The sequence below is a fragment of the Canis lupus genome, chromosome 37, assembly GCF_048164855.1.
Source record: "Canis lupus baileyi chromosome 37, mCanLup2.hap1, whole genome shotgun sequence".
Taxonomy (NCBI): Eukaryota; Metazoa; Chordata; class Mammalia; order Carnivora; family Canidae; genus Canis; species Canis lupus.
Genome location: NC_132874.1, coordinates 10,020,045 through 10,036,941, shown reverse-complemented (window position 1 = coordinate 10,036,941; position 16,897 = coordinate 10,020,045). Strand labels below are relative to the sequence as shown.

At 42.8% G+C, this 16,897-nt stretch overlaps 1 protein-coding gene and 1 long non-coding RNA gene across 2 annotated transcripts; one reads left to right on the top strand and one right to left on the bottom strand.

The window, feature by feature from the left end:
* Nucleotides 1–113: 113 nt before the first annotated feature.
* On the bottom strand, nt 114–6,658 carry LOC140626484 (uncharacterized). Its single transcript, XR_012025658.1, has 3 exons — nt 6,533–6,658; nt 5,013–5,151; nt 114–1,123 (listed from the first exon to the last, which is right to left on the bottom strand). It is a non-coding gene; the product is annotated as an uncharacterized lncRNA (long non-coding RNA).
* FAM8A1 (family with sequence similarity 8 member A1) lies at nt 6,083–16,209 on the top strand. The gene is made up of 5 exons (XM_072814319.1): nt 6,083–6,828; nt 8,721–8,841; nt 10,464–10,587; nt 11,100–11,239; nt 12,676–16,209. The coding sequence occupies exons 1-5, from the start codon at nt 6,186–6,188 to the stop codon at nt 12,818–12,820; spliced, it is 1,173 nt and encodes a 390-aa protein (XP_072670420.1). The 5' UTR covers nt 6,083–6,185; the 3' UTR covers nt 12,821–16,209.
* Nucleotides 16,210–16,897: the final 688 nt, after the last annotated feature.

Here is a 16,897-nt window from a genome sequence, read left to right as displayed (position 1 = left end):
TCCAAATCAAAAAACAGAATTTTGTCAGCCACCCCAGAAGCCTGTGAGCTCTATCCCAAACATGAGCCCCTCCCTCCCCCAAAAGTAATCACTATCTTGACTTTGATCACTTTTCTTGTATTTCCTTAAGTGTATCCCTAGACAGTATAATTTAGTCTTGCTCTTTTCTTTAATTTGGTGCCTTTTAAATCTCCATTAATCTAATGGTTCTCCCTATTCCTTTCTTTTCCTTACAATGTCTTTTGAAGAACTCAGTAGTTTGATTTGTACAATTCCTCAGTCTGGATTTTGCAAACTGCACAGTAGTGGTGTATTTCAACGTGCTTTTTTGTCTTTTATTTCATACAAATTGATAGTTAGATCCCAGACACCTGATGAGACTCTAGTTCAATCCTTTAGATAAGATTATACATTATTATGAATTTATGTGTAATGTGTTACAGTTCATTCTAATTATTACCCTTACCGAAACTCAAATTATCTGATCTTTGGCCAATGGGAGCCTCTGAAGTTGGCTTCTGGGTCCACTGGACATAACTCTAGAAGGCTTTAAAATTCCTCTGCTCTCTAGTTTTAACAAGATATACCATGCTCATTTTATGCATCTCCCACCCCAGATCTAGAATCATCCATCCTTCCAAGAAGCCCTTGTTTCTTTTAGTGGGACATCGTATTTCACGACCACAGTCCAGGTAATAAGGATGATGACCGCTACTGAAAAGAACCAGAAAACCAGACAGATAAAAGTTCATACTAATGATAATTACTCATTTTATAACATTATACACACATCCTCAAGATACTAAAATTTACCATCATTATACTTTAAAATGTTTTGCCTACATTCTCCCCATACTCCCAGTTTTATAGTAATTTTGTATCAGTATTACAGAATATAAATCCATCTCAAATTATACTCTTTTAACCCTGTATTAGATGTCTGTTTATGGACTCTCAGCTCCAAATCTTTGCTTGCTCTGCAATAATGGGGCTGAACTCTATAAATACTTCTTCCATGCCAGTTGGTCAAATGTTAGGCCTTGTTAGTAGAGGGCACTGGAGGGCCACTGGGGGATGAAGAGGCTTCCGTTTCTGGTTTTCATGTGCTCACCTCATTGGGTTCCTGCAGGGTGCATGGTTCATTTTAGTACTGCCCAGTGGCCAACAACACACAGCAACTTCCCAGACCGCTTTCCCCACCACACCCTCCCTTGGATGGCTTCAGAGTGGTGGGCTGCTGGCAAAGCACCTTCCTGTAAGTGATTTCTCTGGATACTCTGAGGTGAATTCTGAGATAGGGCACCTGAGAAAAGCTATCCTGTGGTTAGCTTCCTCAAACACTCCAGAGAGAGGATTTCTAACAAGTCCAACTGTGGCCACACTTAGGTAAGCTTCAGTGTCCAGCAATGAGTGACAGTTGTGTCCTCTCCAGCAAGGTCCAGCCCCAGGGTGGGGGTAGGGGTGGGGGTGAGGAGCTCTTCCTTGGCCACTCAATTTCAGTGCTGGGAGCTGTGGCTGCTCCCCAGATCTACTGCCCCTACATGGTAGTTCTCTTTGCTTCTTACTCACCAACTTCACTCCAATTCCATTAATAATGCTTTATAGCAAACTTTCTCCCTTCAAATTACTCAGTGGTTTGTCACTTGACTGTACCCTGATGGAAATACATCCTCATTTCGTCTTGGTGCTAGACATAATTAAAGATTTCATGCTAACCACTGTCCTTCTGTCATTGCCTGTTAGTCATTTTGGTTGCTGAGCTTCACTCTCTAGATTCCTCAGGAAGAACTCAAGTGAGTAACGTTCTCTGAGGTCTTCCATCTTGATAACAAATTAGCCTGTTTCTATACTTAAAAGTCAGTTTTGCTGGATACAAAATTGTTGGTTCTCATTTTCTTTCTTTGAATATTTTAAATGCTTCACCATTTTCTTCTCAAGTGAAGTGTTAAGGCTGAAGTCCTATGACAATCCAGTTTTCTCTCATAAATGTAGGTCTAAATGATCAAAATGTAAAGTCTAGTAGTTTTTACTAAAATACAACTTGTTATTCATTGTTTTCACAGTATGCGCTTTCAATATGAGGTTTTAAAAATATATGGGAATATACATATGAATATATATTACGGTAACATGTGAATATATATAAATATAAAAACATATTTGTATTTCAGGAAAAGTTTAAATTATCATGTGTTGTATTTGTTCTGTTAACTGGCTTTGGTGTTCTTTATCTGGGCTTCTGTACCCATACCTTGGATCTTCTTTGCCAATCTTCAAAGCCTACCATTTCTGTAAAGTGATTTCTTTCTCTAAACTATTTTGATTTTTAAAACTTCATTTTCAAATTCTAGTTCTCTTCAGACACTGTTGTGTTTGTTTACTCCTGTGTTCCTTCTAATTTAGTATTCTTTTCAGATACCATTTCTTTTTTTTTTTTTTTTTTTTTTTATTTATGATAGTCACAGAGAGAGAGAGAGGCAGAGACACAGGCAGAGGGAGAAGCAGGCTCCATGCACTGGGAGCCTGACGTGGGATTCGATCCTGGGTCTCCAGGATCGCGCCCTGGGCCAAAGGCAGGCGCCAAACCGCTGCGCCACCCAGGGATCCCTCAGATACCATTTCTAAAAAAATTTCTAACTCTTTCCCAAATTCTATCACTTCATTTCTGAGCTCTTATTTTGCTCTTTCATTTCCTTTTTTTTTTAAAGATTTTATTTATTTATTCATGATAGAGAGAGAGAGAGAGAGAGAGAGAGAGGCAGAGACACAGGCAGAGGGAGAAGCAGGCTCCATGCAGGGAGCCCGACGTGGGATTCGATCCCGGGTCTCCAGGATCGCGCCCTGGGCCAAAGGCAGGCGCCAAACCACTGCGCCACCCAGGGATCCCTTGTCTTTCATTTCTTACATCATTTTCTTAACATCTTTACAATTTTGATCTCATTTTTTTGGCATTGACACTGCACATGTTTTGCATTTGTTTGACCTCATCCTCTTATATTTTGGGGTTTGTGGTGATATGTGTCATTACTTCCGCTGTTTCTTGCATTCTTGGTTTCATCATCTAGTCTGTTTCTATGTAGGGATCCATGGAGATTCAAAACTCATATACTACCATCTTTCCAGAATCCATTTATATTCTTGAGTCATAAATACTTCTCTTTCTACATCCCTGAGGCTTCTATTCTTAGCTGAGTGTGATGGAAAGGGGCTAGGGTTGATCAGTATGTTATTTGGATTGGCAGTAGTGCATTACATCACATCTTCATTCTTTTCTTTTTAAGATTTTATTATTTATTCATGACAGACACAGAGAGAGAGAGAGAGGCAGAGACACAGGCAGAGGGAGAAGCAGGCTCCACGCAGGGAGCCTGACATGGGACTTGATCCTGGGTCTCCAGGATCACACCCCGGGCTGAAGGCGTTGCCAAACCGCTGGGCCACCGGGGCTACCCACACATCTTCATTCTTGAGTGATTATTTACCTGGTTTTAACATTCTGGGTTGTCGGTAATTTCGCCTCAGTACTACATATATTCATTCTACACTCTTCAGCACCTACTTTTTACTTTCAAAAACTTAGCTTCCAGTGTAAATGTCATTTCTTTGTCAGTAGTTTATGTTTTGATTACTATTAAGATCGTTAAACTTTTCTCTTTGCTTAAATTCATCATCACGTATATGTTATTTTCTCAAGACTCGATGTTCTTTCAATCTAAAGCATAGTCTTTCTTCAATTCTAGAAAATTTGGGGCCATCATTCTGTTGAATTTGATCTCTCTTCTCTCTTTTGGGATGCCTATTATATGACCCACTGAATGTTCTTATATTATGTACAACCCCGGAACTTGATATACAAAGGCAAAAAAATGTTTTTGTTCAAGCCAGTTAGAATTTTGTTGTTGTTGTTGTTGTTTTAAATCACTGAAACAGAAACATTCTTACTTTCCTCAAAGGCCAAGTCAGAAAATAAACCAAAAAGGAGGGCAGCCCAGGTGGCTCAGTGGTTTAGCGCCACCTTCAGCCCAGGGTGTGATCCTGGAGACCCAGGATGGTGAGTGGAACCTGCTTCTGTCTCTGCCCCTCTGTGTCTCTCACTAATAAACAAACAAAATCTTAAAAAAAAAAAAAAAAAAAAAAAGAAAGAAAGAAAACAAAAAGAAACCAAAAAAGAGGTGATTTCTTTTTTTTTTTTTTTAAGAGGTGATTTCTTAAGCAATCATCTGTAACTAGATATTCTTGAAACCTAAACTATTCCTGAACTTTTTAGTTATGCAAGTCAATAAATTCACTTACTTTTATCTCTCTTAAATCAGTTAGAGGGACACCTGGGTGGCTCAGTGGGACACCTGGGTGGCTCAGTGGTTGAGCCTCTGCCTTCGGCCCAGGGCCTGATCCTGGAGTCCCGCATCTGGCTCCCTGCAGGGAGCCTGCTTCTCCCTCTGCCTGTGTCTCTGCTTTTCTCTTTCTCTCTCTGTCTCTCTCTCTCTCTCTCTCTGTGTCTCATGAATAAATAAATAAAATCTTTAAAAAAAATCAGTTAGAATTGTTTTTCCAACAATAGCACCCAAGAGTCCTAATTACTATAAATGTATAAATATGTGGGTGGCCCTGCGCCAGGTGCTACCTAATGGATGTTATTCAAAACAAAGTCTATGCCTCTAATACTTATACGATATTTCACACTCATTCCCTATCATCTTCCTTTCTTCCTGCTTCTCCTGCTCCCCCCCCCCCCGCCACTCCCATCCCCCAAAACTTGGAATGCTTATTTGCTTAAATGTTACAACTTCCTCACCGTTTTTAAAACCAAATTTGTTAAGGGTAACCTTGCTAGCTAGACATCACCACGATCCTTCCCTATTTTAGATTCTTACTATACTGTCTTAAATTCGTCTTCAAGTGCTTCATGAAACGTCCTTCCCCTTTAATCATATGAGCTACTGAACCTAAGGGCAAAAGTCACACCTTTTACTATTCTATTTCCCAAAGTCAAGAATGACTCTTGGGGGCACCTGGGTGACTCAGTGGTTGAGCATCTGCCTTCGGCTCAGGTTGTCATCCCGGGGTCCTGGGTTCGAGTCCCGCATCCAGCTCCCTGCAGGGAGCCTGCTCCTCCCTCTGCCTGTGTCTCCGCCTCTCTCTGTGTGAGTCCTTCATGAATAAATACAGAAAATCTTAAAAAAGAAAAAAAGACTGACATCAATAATAACATGGGCAACCACAGTAAGTGGCCCCTGGAGGTCTTCAGTAGGATGGCACCGGGATACAAAAACATACTCCTATCACTGAATCAGCTTTATGAGATAGGGACGTCTATTAAGATATAAACATAAAAGGTGCCCTATATAGTTCGGAGGAAGCGGAAATCATGTCTGGGCCGGAGGATTCAAAGAAAGCTCCAAAGCCCTGGGACGCGAACAGGTTTCGCCTTAACAGGAAATTTGAGGAGCCGGCACCCAAGGTTGGGACGAGGGCCTGCGGGAGCGCGGTTGTGCCGGAGTCTACAGCAGTGGGACGTCGACAGCTCCAGGGCGAGGACACAGCCTAGCTTCCATTCCATCCCCTATAATCCCTCTTCCCTGCTTTTGACCCTGAAAATCCCTGCAGCCGAGCCACGCTCTCTTGATGTCTGTGTGGCTCAGCGTCCTTTGGCCGTGCATTGCTTGTCCTTTTAAAGGGGACAGGTGTTGAGTACCTAGGGCCGAGGACTAATTAGCCGGGACGAATGCAGGCGGACAAAGCTTGCTGAAAAGCCACAAGCCCTGTGCCTGGAGGCCCAGCCCGTCGCGGCTCGGCCACAGAAACCCGGGACCCGGCAGCTCGCGGACCTCGTCTTCCCCCTCCGCGGCCTCCCCGGCGGCAGCCTGCGTGCACCTGCCAGGGGGCGAGGCGGGGGCAGGCGGGGCCTCACGCTCCAGCACGACCGTGGCAGGCGGCGCTGCAGGCGGCGAGGACCCGGACCCCGCCCCCGCCCCGCCCCCGCCCCCGCCCCGCCCCCGCCGCTTCCTCCCGCGCCCCGCCCCGCCCCCGGCCGGCGACGCCGGGGAGAGGCGGGGTTTCCGCTTCCGGTGGCGGATTGTTGACGCCCGCGGCTGCTGCGGTGGCGACCCGGCCGTTGGGGAGGAGCTAGCGGGGGAGGGAGGCCGCGCAGTGACAGGGCCGCCGAGGGTGCCGCTGAGGCGACGATGGCAGACGGGCCGGAGGAAGCCCGAGGCCGCCCTCCCGGGCAGGACGACGGCGCCGGGGACCCCGAGCCCGCCCGCTCCCCGGGAGGCCCTCCCGCCGCCGCCGCCGCCGCCGCCCCACGCCCCCGGGCCGGGCCGCAGGCCGAACCCCAGGCCCCGGGCCTCGCGCCCGCCGCGGCCGCCGCTGAGGAGTCGGAGCCGCCGCGGCCGCCGGGGAAGCCCGGGGCGGGGCTGCAGGAGCCGGCGGGCCGCGAGGCGCCGCGGGAGAGGCCGGCGCGGCTGAGCGCCCGCGAGTACTCCCGGCAGGTGCACGAGTGGCTGTGGCAGTCGTACTGCGGCTACCTCACCTGGCACAGCGGCCTCGCCGCCTTCCCCGCCTACTGCAGCCCCCAGCCGCCCCCGGCCGGACACGCCCCGGCCTACTACAGCCCCTTCTACTTCCTGGGCGCCGCGGCCGCCGGGCCCGACCCGGGGGCGGCCCCCGGCCTCCCCGCCGCCGCCGCCGCCGCCGCCGCCGCCGCCGCCGCCGCGGGCCTGGGCGCTCGGGCTGCGCACGGGCAGGGGGCGGTCCGGGCAGCGCCAGCGACCAGGGTGGGCTCCGGCGCCGCCTCGCGAAGCCCGAGCGACACCGGGCGGCAGGCAGGTGAGGAAGGAGCCCGACGCGGGGGAGGGGGCGGGGCGGGGCGGAGGGGGGCCGTACCTGCCGCCGCCGCCGCCGCCCCCCAGGTGGGCGCTGCCCTGCGCTCGCCGCCCAGGCCTTAAATTCCGAGGGTGCAGCCGGGCGGCGCGGCTGCTTTGTCCTCTAGACCTGGTCCCCGGACCGACCCCCTTAGTCCTGGGGCGAGTCGTTTCCACGTGTAGAGGAGACCTTTGCTCGCGGAACTGCCCTCTTGATCCCCCTGCTGCAGAGAGAGAGGGAGAGGGGGAGATGCGCAGCTTGACTGTCCAGTGGCAAAGCCACCTTGACAGCTGGCGGGGGCGGAGGGGGCGCCGGGGGCGGAGGGGGCGGAGGGGGCGGAGGGGGCGCCGGTAGTGCTGGGAATCGTCCAGACGCAGCTTTGTCATACGGGATAGGATGCACGGTGAGGTGTGGTAGTGTCTACAGTAGAGAATTCAAGAGGATGGGGACACGCTAGCTCGACACCAGGGACGATGAAACGACGCATTTAAAAGGAGATTTTCAGGACCACAAATGGAGTTATGTTCCCTAACTGAATGTTCTTTGTGTATTTGCCTGTTGACTTCTGTAGGGAATTAAGAGTATTTTGTAGGAGTCACACTTTTTTGGTTTATTGTTTAGACTTGTTTGTTTGTTTACTTTATTCAGCCACAGATACAGGAGACAAGAATCGGCTCTCCTGGGCGGCCCCGGGTGGCTCAGCGGTTAGCGCCGCCTGCAGCCCGGGGCGGGATCCTGGAGACCCGGGATCGAGTCGGGCTCCCTGCGTGGAGCCTGCTTCTCCCTCGGCTTCTCTCTCTCTGTCTCTCATGAATAAGTGAATAAATAAATCTTTAATTTTTTTTTAAATTAGTGCTCCTGAATTTGGTCCATTCAGAACTTAAGATGTCAGATGGATAATCGTTGAATTTATTACATACAAAAGTAAGACAAGGGATCCCTGGATGGCTCAGCGATTTAGCACCGCCTGCAACCCAGGGTATGACCCTGGAGACCAGGGATCGGGTCCCGTGTCGAGCTCCTTGCAGGGAGCCTGCTTCTCCCTCTGCCTCTCTCTCTCTCTCTGTCTCTCTGTGTCTCTCATGAATAAGTGAATAAGTAAATCTTTAAAATTTTTTTTTTAAAAATTAGTGCTCCTGAATTTGGTCCCATTCAGAACTTAAGATGTCAGATTGGTAATCATTGAATTTATTACATACAAAAGTAAGACAAGGGATCCCTGGATGGCTCAGTGGTTTAGCGCCGCCTGCAGCCCAGGGCATGACCCTGGAGACCAGGGATCCGGTCCGCCTTGGGCTCCCTGCAGGGAGCCTGCTTCTCCCTCTGCCTGTGTCTCTGCCTCTGTGTGTGTGTGTGTGTGTGTGTGTGTGTCTCATGAATAAATAAATAAAATCTTAAAAAAAAAGTAAGACAATGAATGAAGGTATGATGAAGAACACAGGTATTTACTTTGTCCTAGTAACTGTCTATACTTAACCTTGGTTTTTCCTTAAAAAAAAAAAGTTTAATTTTGTATCATAGGCTGTGGTCACCAGGATTCTCTTTTGAGTCACTCGTGAAATGCTTTGAGTGCCTTAAGTAATGTAATATCTTTGAAATCATTTTTTTTACTCTTAAGGGGCTGAAAGCAAACTTTATTCAGTAAAGAGTGGAGCAGTGTTGCTGTATTTAAATGACATGTACTATCGATGGAGTCAATACCAATAATTGTTGCAAGATTTTAACTTTCTTTTTACTAGCAAGTTACACCTTGACTTTGTGTTTTCCATTTATTACCTAACTTGGGTTCCAAGGTCTATGTGAAATGAGTAATTTTTCCTAACTTTTTTTTTTTTTTTTTTTTTTTTAATTTACAGGCAGAGAGTACATTATTCCTTCCTTGGCCCACAGATTTATGGCAGAGATGGTGGATTTCTTTATTCTCTTCTTTATAAAAGCAACCATTGTCTTAAGCATTATGCACCTCAGTGGAATAAAGTAAGTTAAGGCTTTTTGCAGAAAGGTTTTAATGTCTACAGTATAGAGATCTTATTTTCTGAAGTTCTGTTCATTTCTGCAAATGACTGTATGGATAATCAGGGTGCCAGTGTCATGATTTCTCCTATAGGGAGCTCCTGTAAGGAACTATCATATTTTTTTCTTGGTGTTAAGAAATAACTACAAAAAAGAGAAAAGCACTTTAATAAATTCTGAAAGATCTGTGGAAATCTCACCTGTCAAAAGTAGGTAAATGTGTTTTTTTGATTCAACTATTAGGCCAGGCATTAATTTCCTGCTTACTGTCCTATTCAGAGTAAAGACAAAAAAAATAAAGAGCTTTGGGTAGATGAACTGATGATAATCAGACGGCATTCCCAAATGGGATTGATTATACTATCAAGCAAGTCCCAAGTGAACTGCAAAGTGAGCCATTTATTTAAGTAATCCTTTTAATATTAATAATTAGATAGCAATTATCACTTGCTAAGCATTATCTATATGTTAAGTACTGAGCTCACTTCATATGGATTCTTTAATCTTACCACCAGTATGAGATGTAGAGGTTAATACCTCCTTTTTATAGATTGAAGTTTGGGTTTATAAGAAGTTGAGCCCAGAATTTATAATCACAAAGGTAGTGTCAGTTTCAAGATACAAACCCTTGTGAAATTTCAGGACCCTTGCCAGCAACCCGAGTGTTACTGTGATTCCTCCCTCCCTCTCCCTTTCTGTCCCACCCCCTGCGCAGCCAACCAGGTACCAGCTCCTTTCTTTCAGGCTCCTGAATAGCCTTTAACTCAGACTGTTTACCCTTTACTGTTTCATCATCACTGCTTCTCCCTGGTCCAGTGATTGTTTACCCTTTACTGTTTCATCATCACTGCTTCTCCCTGGTCCAGTGATTGTCATCTCTTCTCAGGATCATAGCAAAAGTCTTCTTACTGGCATCTCAGTCTCCTGTCTCCTGTTCTATCTCAGTCCAGTCTGATATAAAAAATCAAAGAGATCATAAATTCTGATTCTGCCCCTCTCCCACCTTAAAACTCTTCGGTAATTTCTTAGTGCCATCAGGATAAAGTCTTGTCTTCCTATCGTTTAACAGATGCTCTTATTTCTTAATCACTTTGACCTTCTATACTTAATATTTGGGCCATGCCACATGGCTTACAGCTTCCATCACAGCCTCGTCCCAAGGCTTCCTCTCTTGCTAGAGAGTCTCTTCCCCTGAAACTTCCCCCTTCTTAGTCTGGCTACCTTCTCTTCATCCTCCACATCTCAGCTCAGATGTCATTTATGGGAAGCCTTCATTCACTAAGTCACATGTACCTGGTATGTGTTTCCCCACTATCAGGTGGTTCTCTATCATCACCCTCATCCCACTTTATTATTACTTATTTGTTGTGCTTTGTCTAGTAGGTAAGAGTCTCCATGAAAGCAGAAATCAGATGGAGTCTCCAGGGCTAGTAAATGAATGTTTTGTGAAACTAAATGGGTGGAAACCTAAAGATCAGTTTAGAATTAATTAAAGTTTGTGACTTACACTAGTGGAAAAAATGTCAATGCAATTGCTCTGGTAAAGAAAATAATTCTTTATAACTCAAAACTATTGTTTTGTGTAGGGATATCTCTAAGTTTGCTATGCATTATATAATAGAAGAAATAGATGAAGACACATCAATGGAAGATTTGCAGAAAATGATGATTGTGGCTCTTATATACAGATTGTTAGTTTGTTTCTATGAGGTAAGCTACGGACTCAGCAAATATTCACATTTAACAGTCTACTTTTAGATTATCAGCCCAACACAAAAAATAATGGGAATTTATGATTATTCATGTTTTTGTCAAATGTCTATTTTTAAATTTTTTTCCCAAATGTTTTTTAACATAGTATTCTTCAAGGTAAAAAATAAACTTTTCTGAGTGTAGACATTTTACAATTTCTTTGTAACATATTTCAGTCTTGTGGTCCAAAAACACACTTCTAAGTTGGTTGTGGAACTTGAAATGTATTTTTCCACAGAAACAGCTTGCTAAAAAAAAAAGTGGGTCACAGAGAAATATTACAATAGATGTCTTGTGGTCTTGAGGGTGTAAGAGACCTGCAGAAATGCGTTACAGCATTAATCTCCAAGTACTCTATGAGATTCTTTCAACTTGAAAATGTTAAAACGTGAATATGGCAAAAAACTAACCTTTAAAGTTGGTAGAGTTGAGCTAGTAAATTATTTTTAAATTATCCTTTTTTTCCTTAGATAATTTGCATTTGGGGAGCAGGTGGAGCTACCCCAGGGAAGTTCCTGCTAGGGCTTCGAGTTGTGACGTGTGATACATCAGTGCTTATTGCACCAAGTCGGGTTTTAGTGATTCCTTCCTCAAATGTTAGCATTACAACGTAAGTTTTTTTTCGTAGCTTTACTGTGTACTTATGAAAATAATAAATTTTAACTGTAGAATTCAATATTATAAGTTACGTCATTTGAAACAGTATTTTTAGGATGCTGGTATTTTTCTTCGTGGCATGTAATAGATAGACTTACCTTTGTTACGTTCAAAACTGAAAAATTGGAGTTTTCCAGTTGTTTTATAGAATTGTAGACCCCTCTTCAGTATACCATGTCAAGATAATCATTTTATGGAATAAAAGTCACAGTAAGAAGGTTTGGGTGGTGATGCTGTCTATATCAGTCTCCATACCTAGTTTGATTATTCTCTAAATCTGTGGTTATAGGGCCAGTTACTAATCTGCCTTGAGCCTCCAGCCTCCATTTGGTAATAATACTGGTCATTATCCCATCCTGAATGGGCAGGAAGAGTTTGGACAGATACATATGCATCCACCCAGCTCTTGGTCTTAAGTGATACGATAGAGCTTGTAATACTGGCAGTACTCATGGCTAGCTGTTGCTGTCTGGCTCTGTGGGGAGGTACAAATAGTGATAATGGGAGTTGTAGAGACTCAAGTAGGCGGCAGTCAGTTGAGCAAAACAAGATACTGGCTGGAATTGCTGCCAGAATGATTCAGAGCTGGGTTGTTATATAAAGAAATATGAGAGACTCTGGAAGCCTTGATTTTGTGGATATCCTCAAAACTTCTTACAGTTTTGTGATTATTATAATCCCGGTTGCTACTTTTAATGAGAGTCAATAATGGCTGTTTATTGAGCACCTCTTATGTAACAGGCATTGTTTAAAACGCTGAATATGTGTTAACTAATAAGATAGGTGCCATTATCCCTTTTTTACAGATGTAGAGCACAAGTGAATGGTAGAAAATGGATATGAAACCAACTAGCCTGCATTATGAGCCACAGGGCTTTCCTTATAGCCTTTTAGTGTACGGAGAGGCAGAAATCTAACACTGGCAGGATGATTCTCCCTTCTGAGCCATGGCTGGAAGTTTTTTAAAGCTTTCTTTAATCATAGCATCCCACAAAGAAAGAATACACAGTAATTTGAATTGTTAGAGCTTCACAGAAGGTAGAAAAAGGGAACTGCAGTAAAGCACATCAATGTAGAAGGTACCAAACACACAAGTGACTATACAAAAGGTAAATGAAGGGAAGAGTTATTCTTATAGCAAAATATCAGAGAAAATGCTGTAAACCTTTAGTTCACGTTCTAAGACATATTCATGATGAAGGCTTTAAAACAGCCCAGGTGGTTTTATCAGAATATAATGCTACTTGAAAATCACTCCGCTATCGAAGGTGAAAACCCCCTCAGTACTTTGTATGTTTTAAATATCTTACTTTGGACTTAATAGGATACAGTTAATCTCTAAGTGGTTGGTATATAATTTACCTGATATTTTTTGCCTTAATTTTTTAGGTCTACTATACGAGCTTTGATCAAGAATTTTTCTATTGCTTCTTTTTTCCCTGCTTTCATCACACTGCTGTTTTTTCAGCATAATCGAACAGCCTATGACATTGTAGCAGGAACCATTGTGGTAAAGAGAAACGGGGTCAGATGATGCCCCAAACAACCCTGAATTCCATACTGCCTGGAATAACAAGACTACATTATGTGTCAAGGCCATCAGTGTCCCTGGTTACACTAACTGATGATTTAGAGATTAAAGCAGGTGCTTCAGTGTGATGCAGGTGACTGCTCTGAAAGTATTGATTTTACTTGAATGCCAAAGAACTTTTCCAGAAGAAAAGCCTGTTAAATTCAAGTGTTAAAAATTTTTAGATCAAAAAGGAGGCAAGTGGTTTTATAATCAACAATGGACAATATATACTTTCTTAAGATCTAAGGCTTTAGAATTTGCTGAAAGCATTTTCAGCTGTTATATCTGCAGATGAAACTTTGAAAAATTTATTTTGGTTTACCCCAAAATGATGGAGAAAGTCCACTTGTGTTTTGTAAACACATTAACTCATAGTTAACACTTCTTGGGGAAATTGTCTTTCCTTTTGGGGAGAGGGAGGGAGGACACAAATTTGGTAATCCACTTGTCTCCCATCCTAGGAGGAAGTGTTAGCTGCAAGAGAAAGGGGCAGATGAAGCAGGCAGTTCCCTCCCCCTGGAGTTCTCAAATCCCTACTGCAGTGTACTGTGGGAATGACGCTATTCTACAAGTATTGTTACTGTTTGAACATGTATTTGGGGGCAAGTTTTGCATGATGATGAAAAAGTATTAAGTCCTATTTGCTATATTATTACTGAATATTTTTAAAGAAAAGGTAAGTTAGTGATTGCTTGGGGAGGGAAGGGGCACCTAAATTTTCACCGTAAATTTAAGTTGAAATTCATGTGCAAGTGTTTTTAGTCCCCTGAATCAAACTATAAGTATGTGGGGGAAAGGTCTTCATCAAATTGTTGCATATTTACTGTAAAATAATCCCAGTACGTGTGCAGCATGAAGAAAGTGTTAGTGCTGTTCAGTGTCTTGAATGTACCTTCTATTTGTACACCAGGTAGTCACATACTAGTTAGTTTCTTTTTATATTTTATATAGTTCCATGACTTTTAAAACATCAAGGAGTTAAATAATCTTAGTATTTTATGACAAAATATTAGTAGCCTCTGAAATATTAGCAGTTTTCCCATTATGAACTGTTCTCTCTAAAACAAGGACAAGTACCATTTCCAGACATTTTTCTAAGTTTTCTGGGCCAAAAAGCTTGTTTAGGGCCTGCCAGAGATGATGTTTTGAGGGAAATGTTAAGTAACACTCTGTGTATTGCCATTTTAATTTATTCTACTGAAGCAAAGCTTACTGTTTTAAATGTGTGTGCATGCTCTTGTTAAGTGGCCCAGTTAGCGGTATTGAGATGTACCTGAAAAAGTTTTCTTCCTTAGGCAATTTTTCCAGCCCTGACACTGTTTTCAAAAAACAAACAAACAAACAAAAAAAACCACTAAACTGTCTTGAACACTTCATAATTAGATTGCTTTATTTTTTTATTTATTTTTTTTTAGATTGCTTTAAAGATCAACCTGGACTTTATTTTTGGTCTTTGTAGCAAATGCGAGACATGTCGATCACTATCAATTTTTATAGTTTTTTTTTGACTTTAAAAACTGAAAATAATCACATTTGATGTCCATAGAAACCTTAACAGTGTCCTAATACCCTTATTATAAAATTTCATAAACCATGTCTTTCAAAATAATTTTATATTAAATCCAACATCACAAAGTTAAGTGTGTCAAAGTACTTAACAGATCATTCACTTATAGCCCCTGGGAAGACGTATGAAACTTACATGGCCCTTCACAGTAGACAGACCGGTTAGGAAATGTTACATAAACTTACCATCCAGTAGCATGTACATTAGTATTAGTGGATACATGATTTTTGCCACTGATGGGGGGAGTTCAAATTGAAATGTCCTTCGGCCATATTGCTCTGAAATATATATTTAATTTAGAATTTCCTCCCAGGTAATTGGAAGGTTCACCATCTAGGCCATTTTTATTTATATAGCCAAGCAAAAACAAGTAAGTAGCCCAGTTTAATTTCTTAAAATATTGCACATTTGCTATATAGGAGTTACTCAGAATCATATTTATATGTAGGTTCATTTAGATCCATCTTAGGATTCAAGTTATATAGTCCTATAAAATAAATATTACTACTTTGCCTTTACATAAAAATGCAAGTGTGTTTGTATTTTGAATCCAGCACTTAGGAAAAGAGATTTTGATTCCCAAATCATTGTGGGGGTGGGGGGTGATGACAAAAACAATGGGAAAGAAGGGAGAGTCGCTTTTTTCCTCTTAGGGTCGTGGGGTGGAGCCTCTCCTCTTTTCAAAAACACTTTTCCATTTAGTATATTTCATTTATAGAAATGCTGATTTCTGTGTCAAAGTGTAATTCTCATGCTGAAGCTCTAGCCCAAAAAGGCAAAAAGCAAGTTGTTTTTATAGCACAAACATTATCCATCGCTTTTACAAATTAAGAAACAAGGGAACAAAGATTAGAAGTCAAGCCAAGTAAGAACATGGTTTCAGGGAACGTGCCCTAAATAAAACCACAGAACAGGCAGTTAACTCAGGTGCCTAGAAAGTCTCGGTACCCATTACTAGAAACAGCCAGCCAGAGCGGCTAGTGCACCTTGAGAAAAGTAAAGTCGGCAAGTCTGCGTGCTCACGTTCCTGCCGGGCTTAGGGAAGTAGGCGAGGATGGCAAGCCTTGCTGTTGAGACCAGTCCAGGACTACACAAACAAAGCCAGCATGTTTTTGGATAATAACCCTTTAAAATGTTGCCCAACTGACACTGTGTCCACTGGTTCAGAGGTCACTTCTTTCCACCTAAATGTTTACCTTGCAGTTTTACCCAAATACTTAGATTTGGAAAAAAACACATTTGAGGACTCCTTTACCTAAATTATAAAACTAAGTCTTTAGTGTTTGTTGTTTCAAATGAGAAGTAAAAGTTGTTGTAACTGCTTTAAGTGACTTGTGGGAGTGTTTTACTTATGCATAAGTATTTCCAGCAAAAGGAAGGTAGAAAGGAGTTGAAACTATTTGCTACTTGGGAGTAGAAAGCTTTTTGAGAGAGATAGGGGTATTAAGTACTTTCATTCCACACTTAGCCCTATTCACAGGCTTTTGTTTCTTTTGAAGAATATGCCCAAATAACAGCAGTATTCCAGAAATCTGACAAGGATCATTTGTTACTTGCCACTTCCCATCCCCTCTACCAAAGGCCAAAATCTACAGTATGTGCTTGCCTGGGTGAAGTTCTTCATTCCAAACCATGTTGTATTTCCTTTGCAGTTCATTATAATAGGGCTTGACCCACAAAAAGTATCTGATGGCCTGCCTATAAATAAAATTCAGCATTCTATTTTTAATAATTTGTATGCCACCAGTTTGTATTCTTTGTCTCAATAAATACTTGAACACTAGTGCTTTTGTTTTTTGACTGTTAATTTGATATTTGCACTAGAATCTCCTGCTTAAGGAAACCCTTGGTTCCAAATACAATTTTCTAAGATTTCCTGCCTTCAGGAGAATGGCAGTCAACTAGAGTGCTTTCAGAAATGGAGGTCTACCAAAAAAAAAAAAAAAAAAGTCCACCTTTTGGGATATATAGGGTTTTTTTTCAAAAGATTTTATTTATTCATGAGAGACACAGGTAGAGAGACACAGGCAGAGGGAGAAGAGGGCTCCCCGCAGGGAGCCCCATGTGGGACTTGATCCCAGGACCCCTGAGCCAAGGCAGACGCTCAACCACTGAGCCACCAGGCACCATTTTTGGGGTATATTCTTTAAGCAAGTCAGTCACTCGAAAGTTACTCGTAGGTGACGATGCTTAATGATAAACTAATCCTGCCTTTCGTAGTGGTTAGCCATCCCAACTATTATGCAAGATACTAAGGACCCACGTTACACACGGGGAACCAGAAGTTCAAAGTCTCCACTGGCAAATGCCTGGGCTGGGCAATTTAAACCTAGTTCTGATCTTATGAGCATTTCCTGTTGTAACACAGCTAGAGGAGGAGGACGACAGAATACAAAACCGGTTCCTCAAGAACACAGGTAGGGGACGCCTGGGTGGCTCAGTGGTTGCCTTTGGCTCAGGTCCTGATCTGG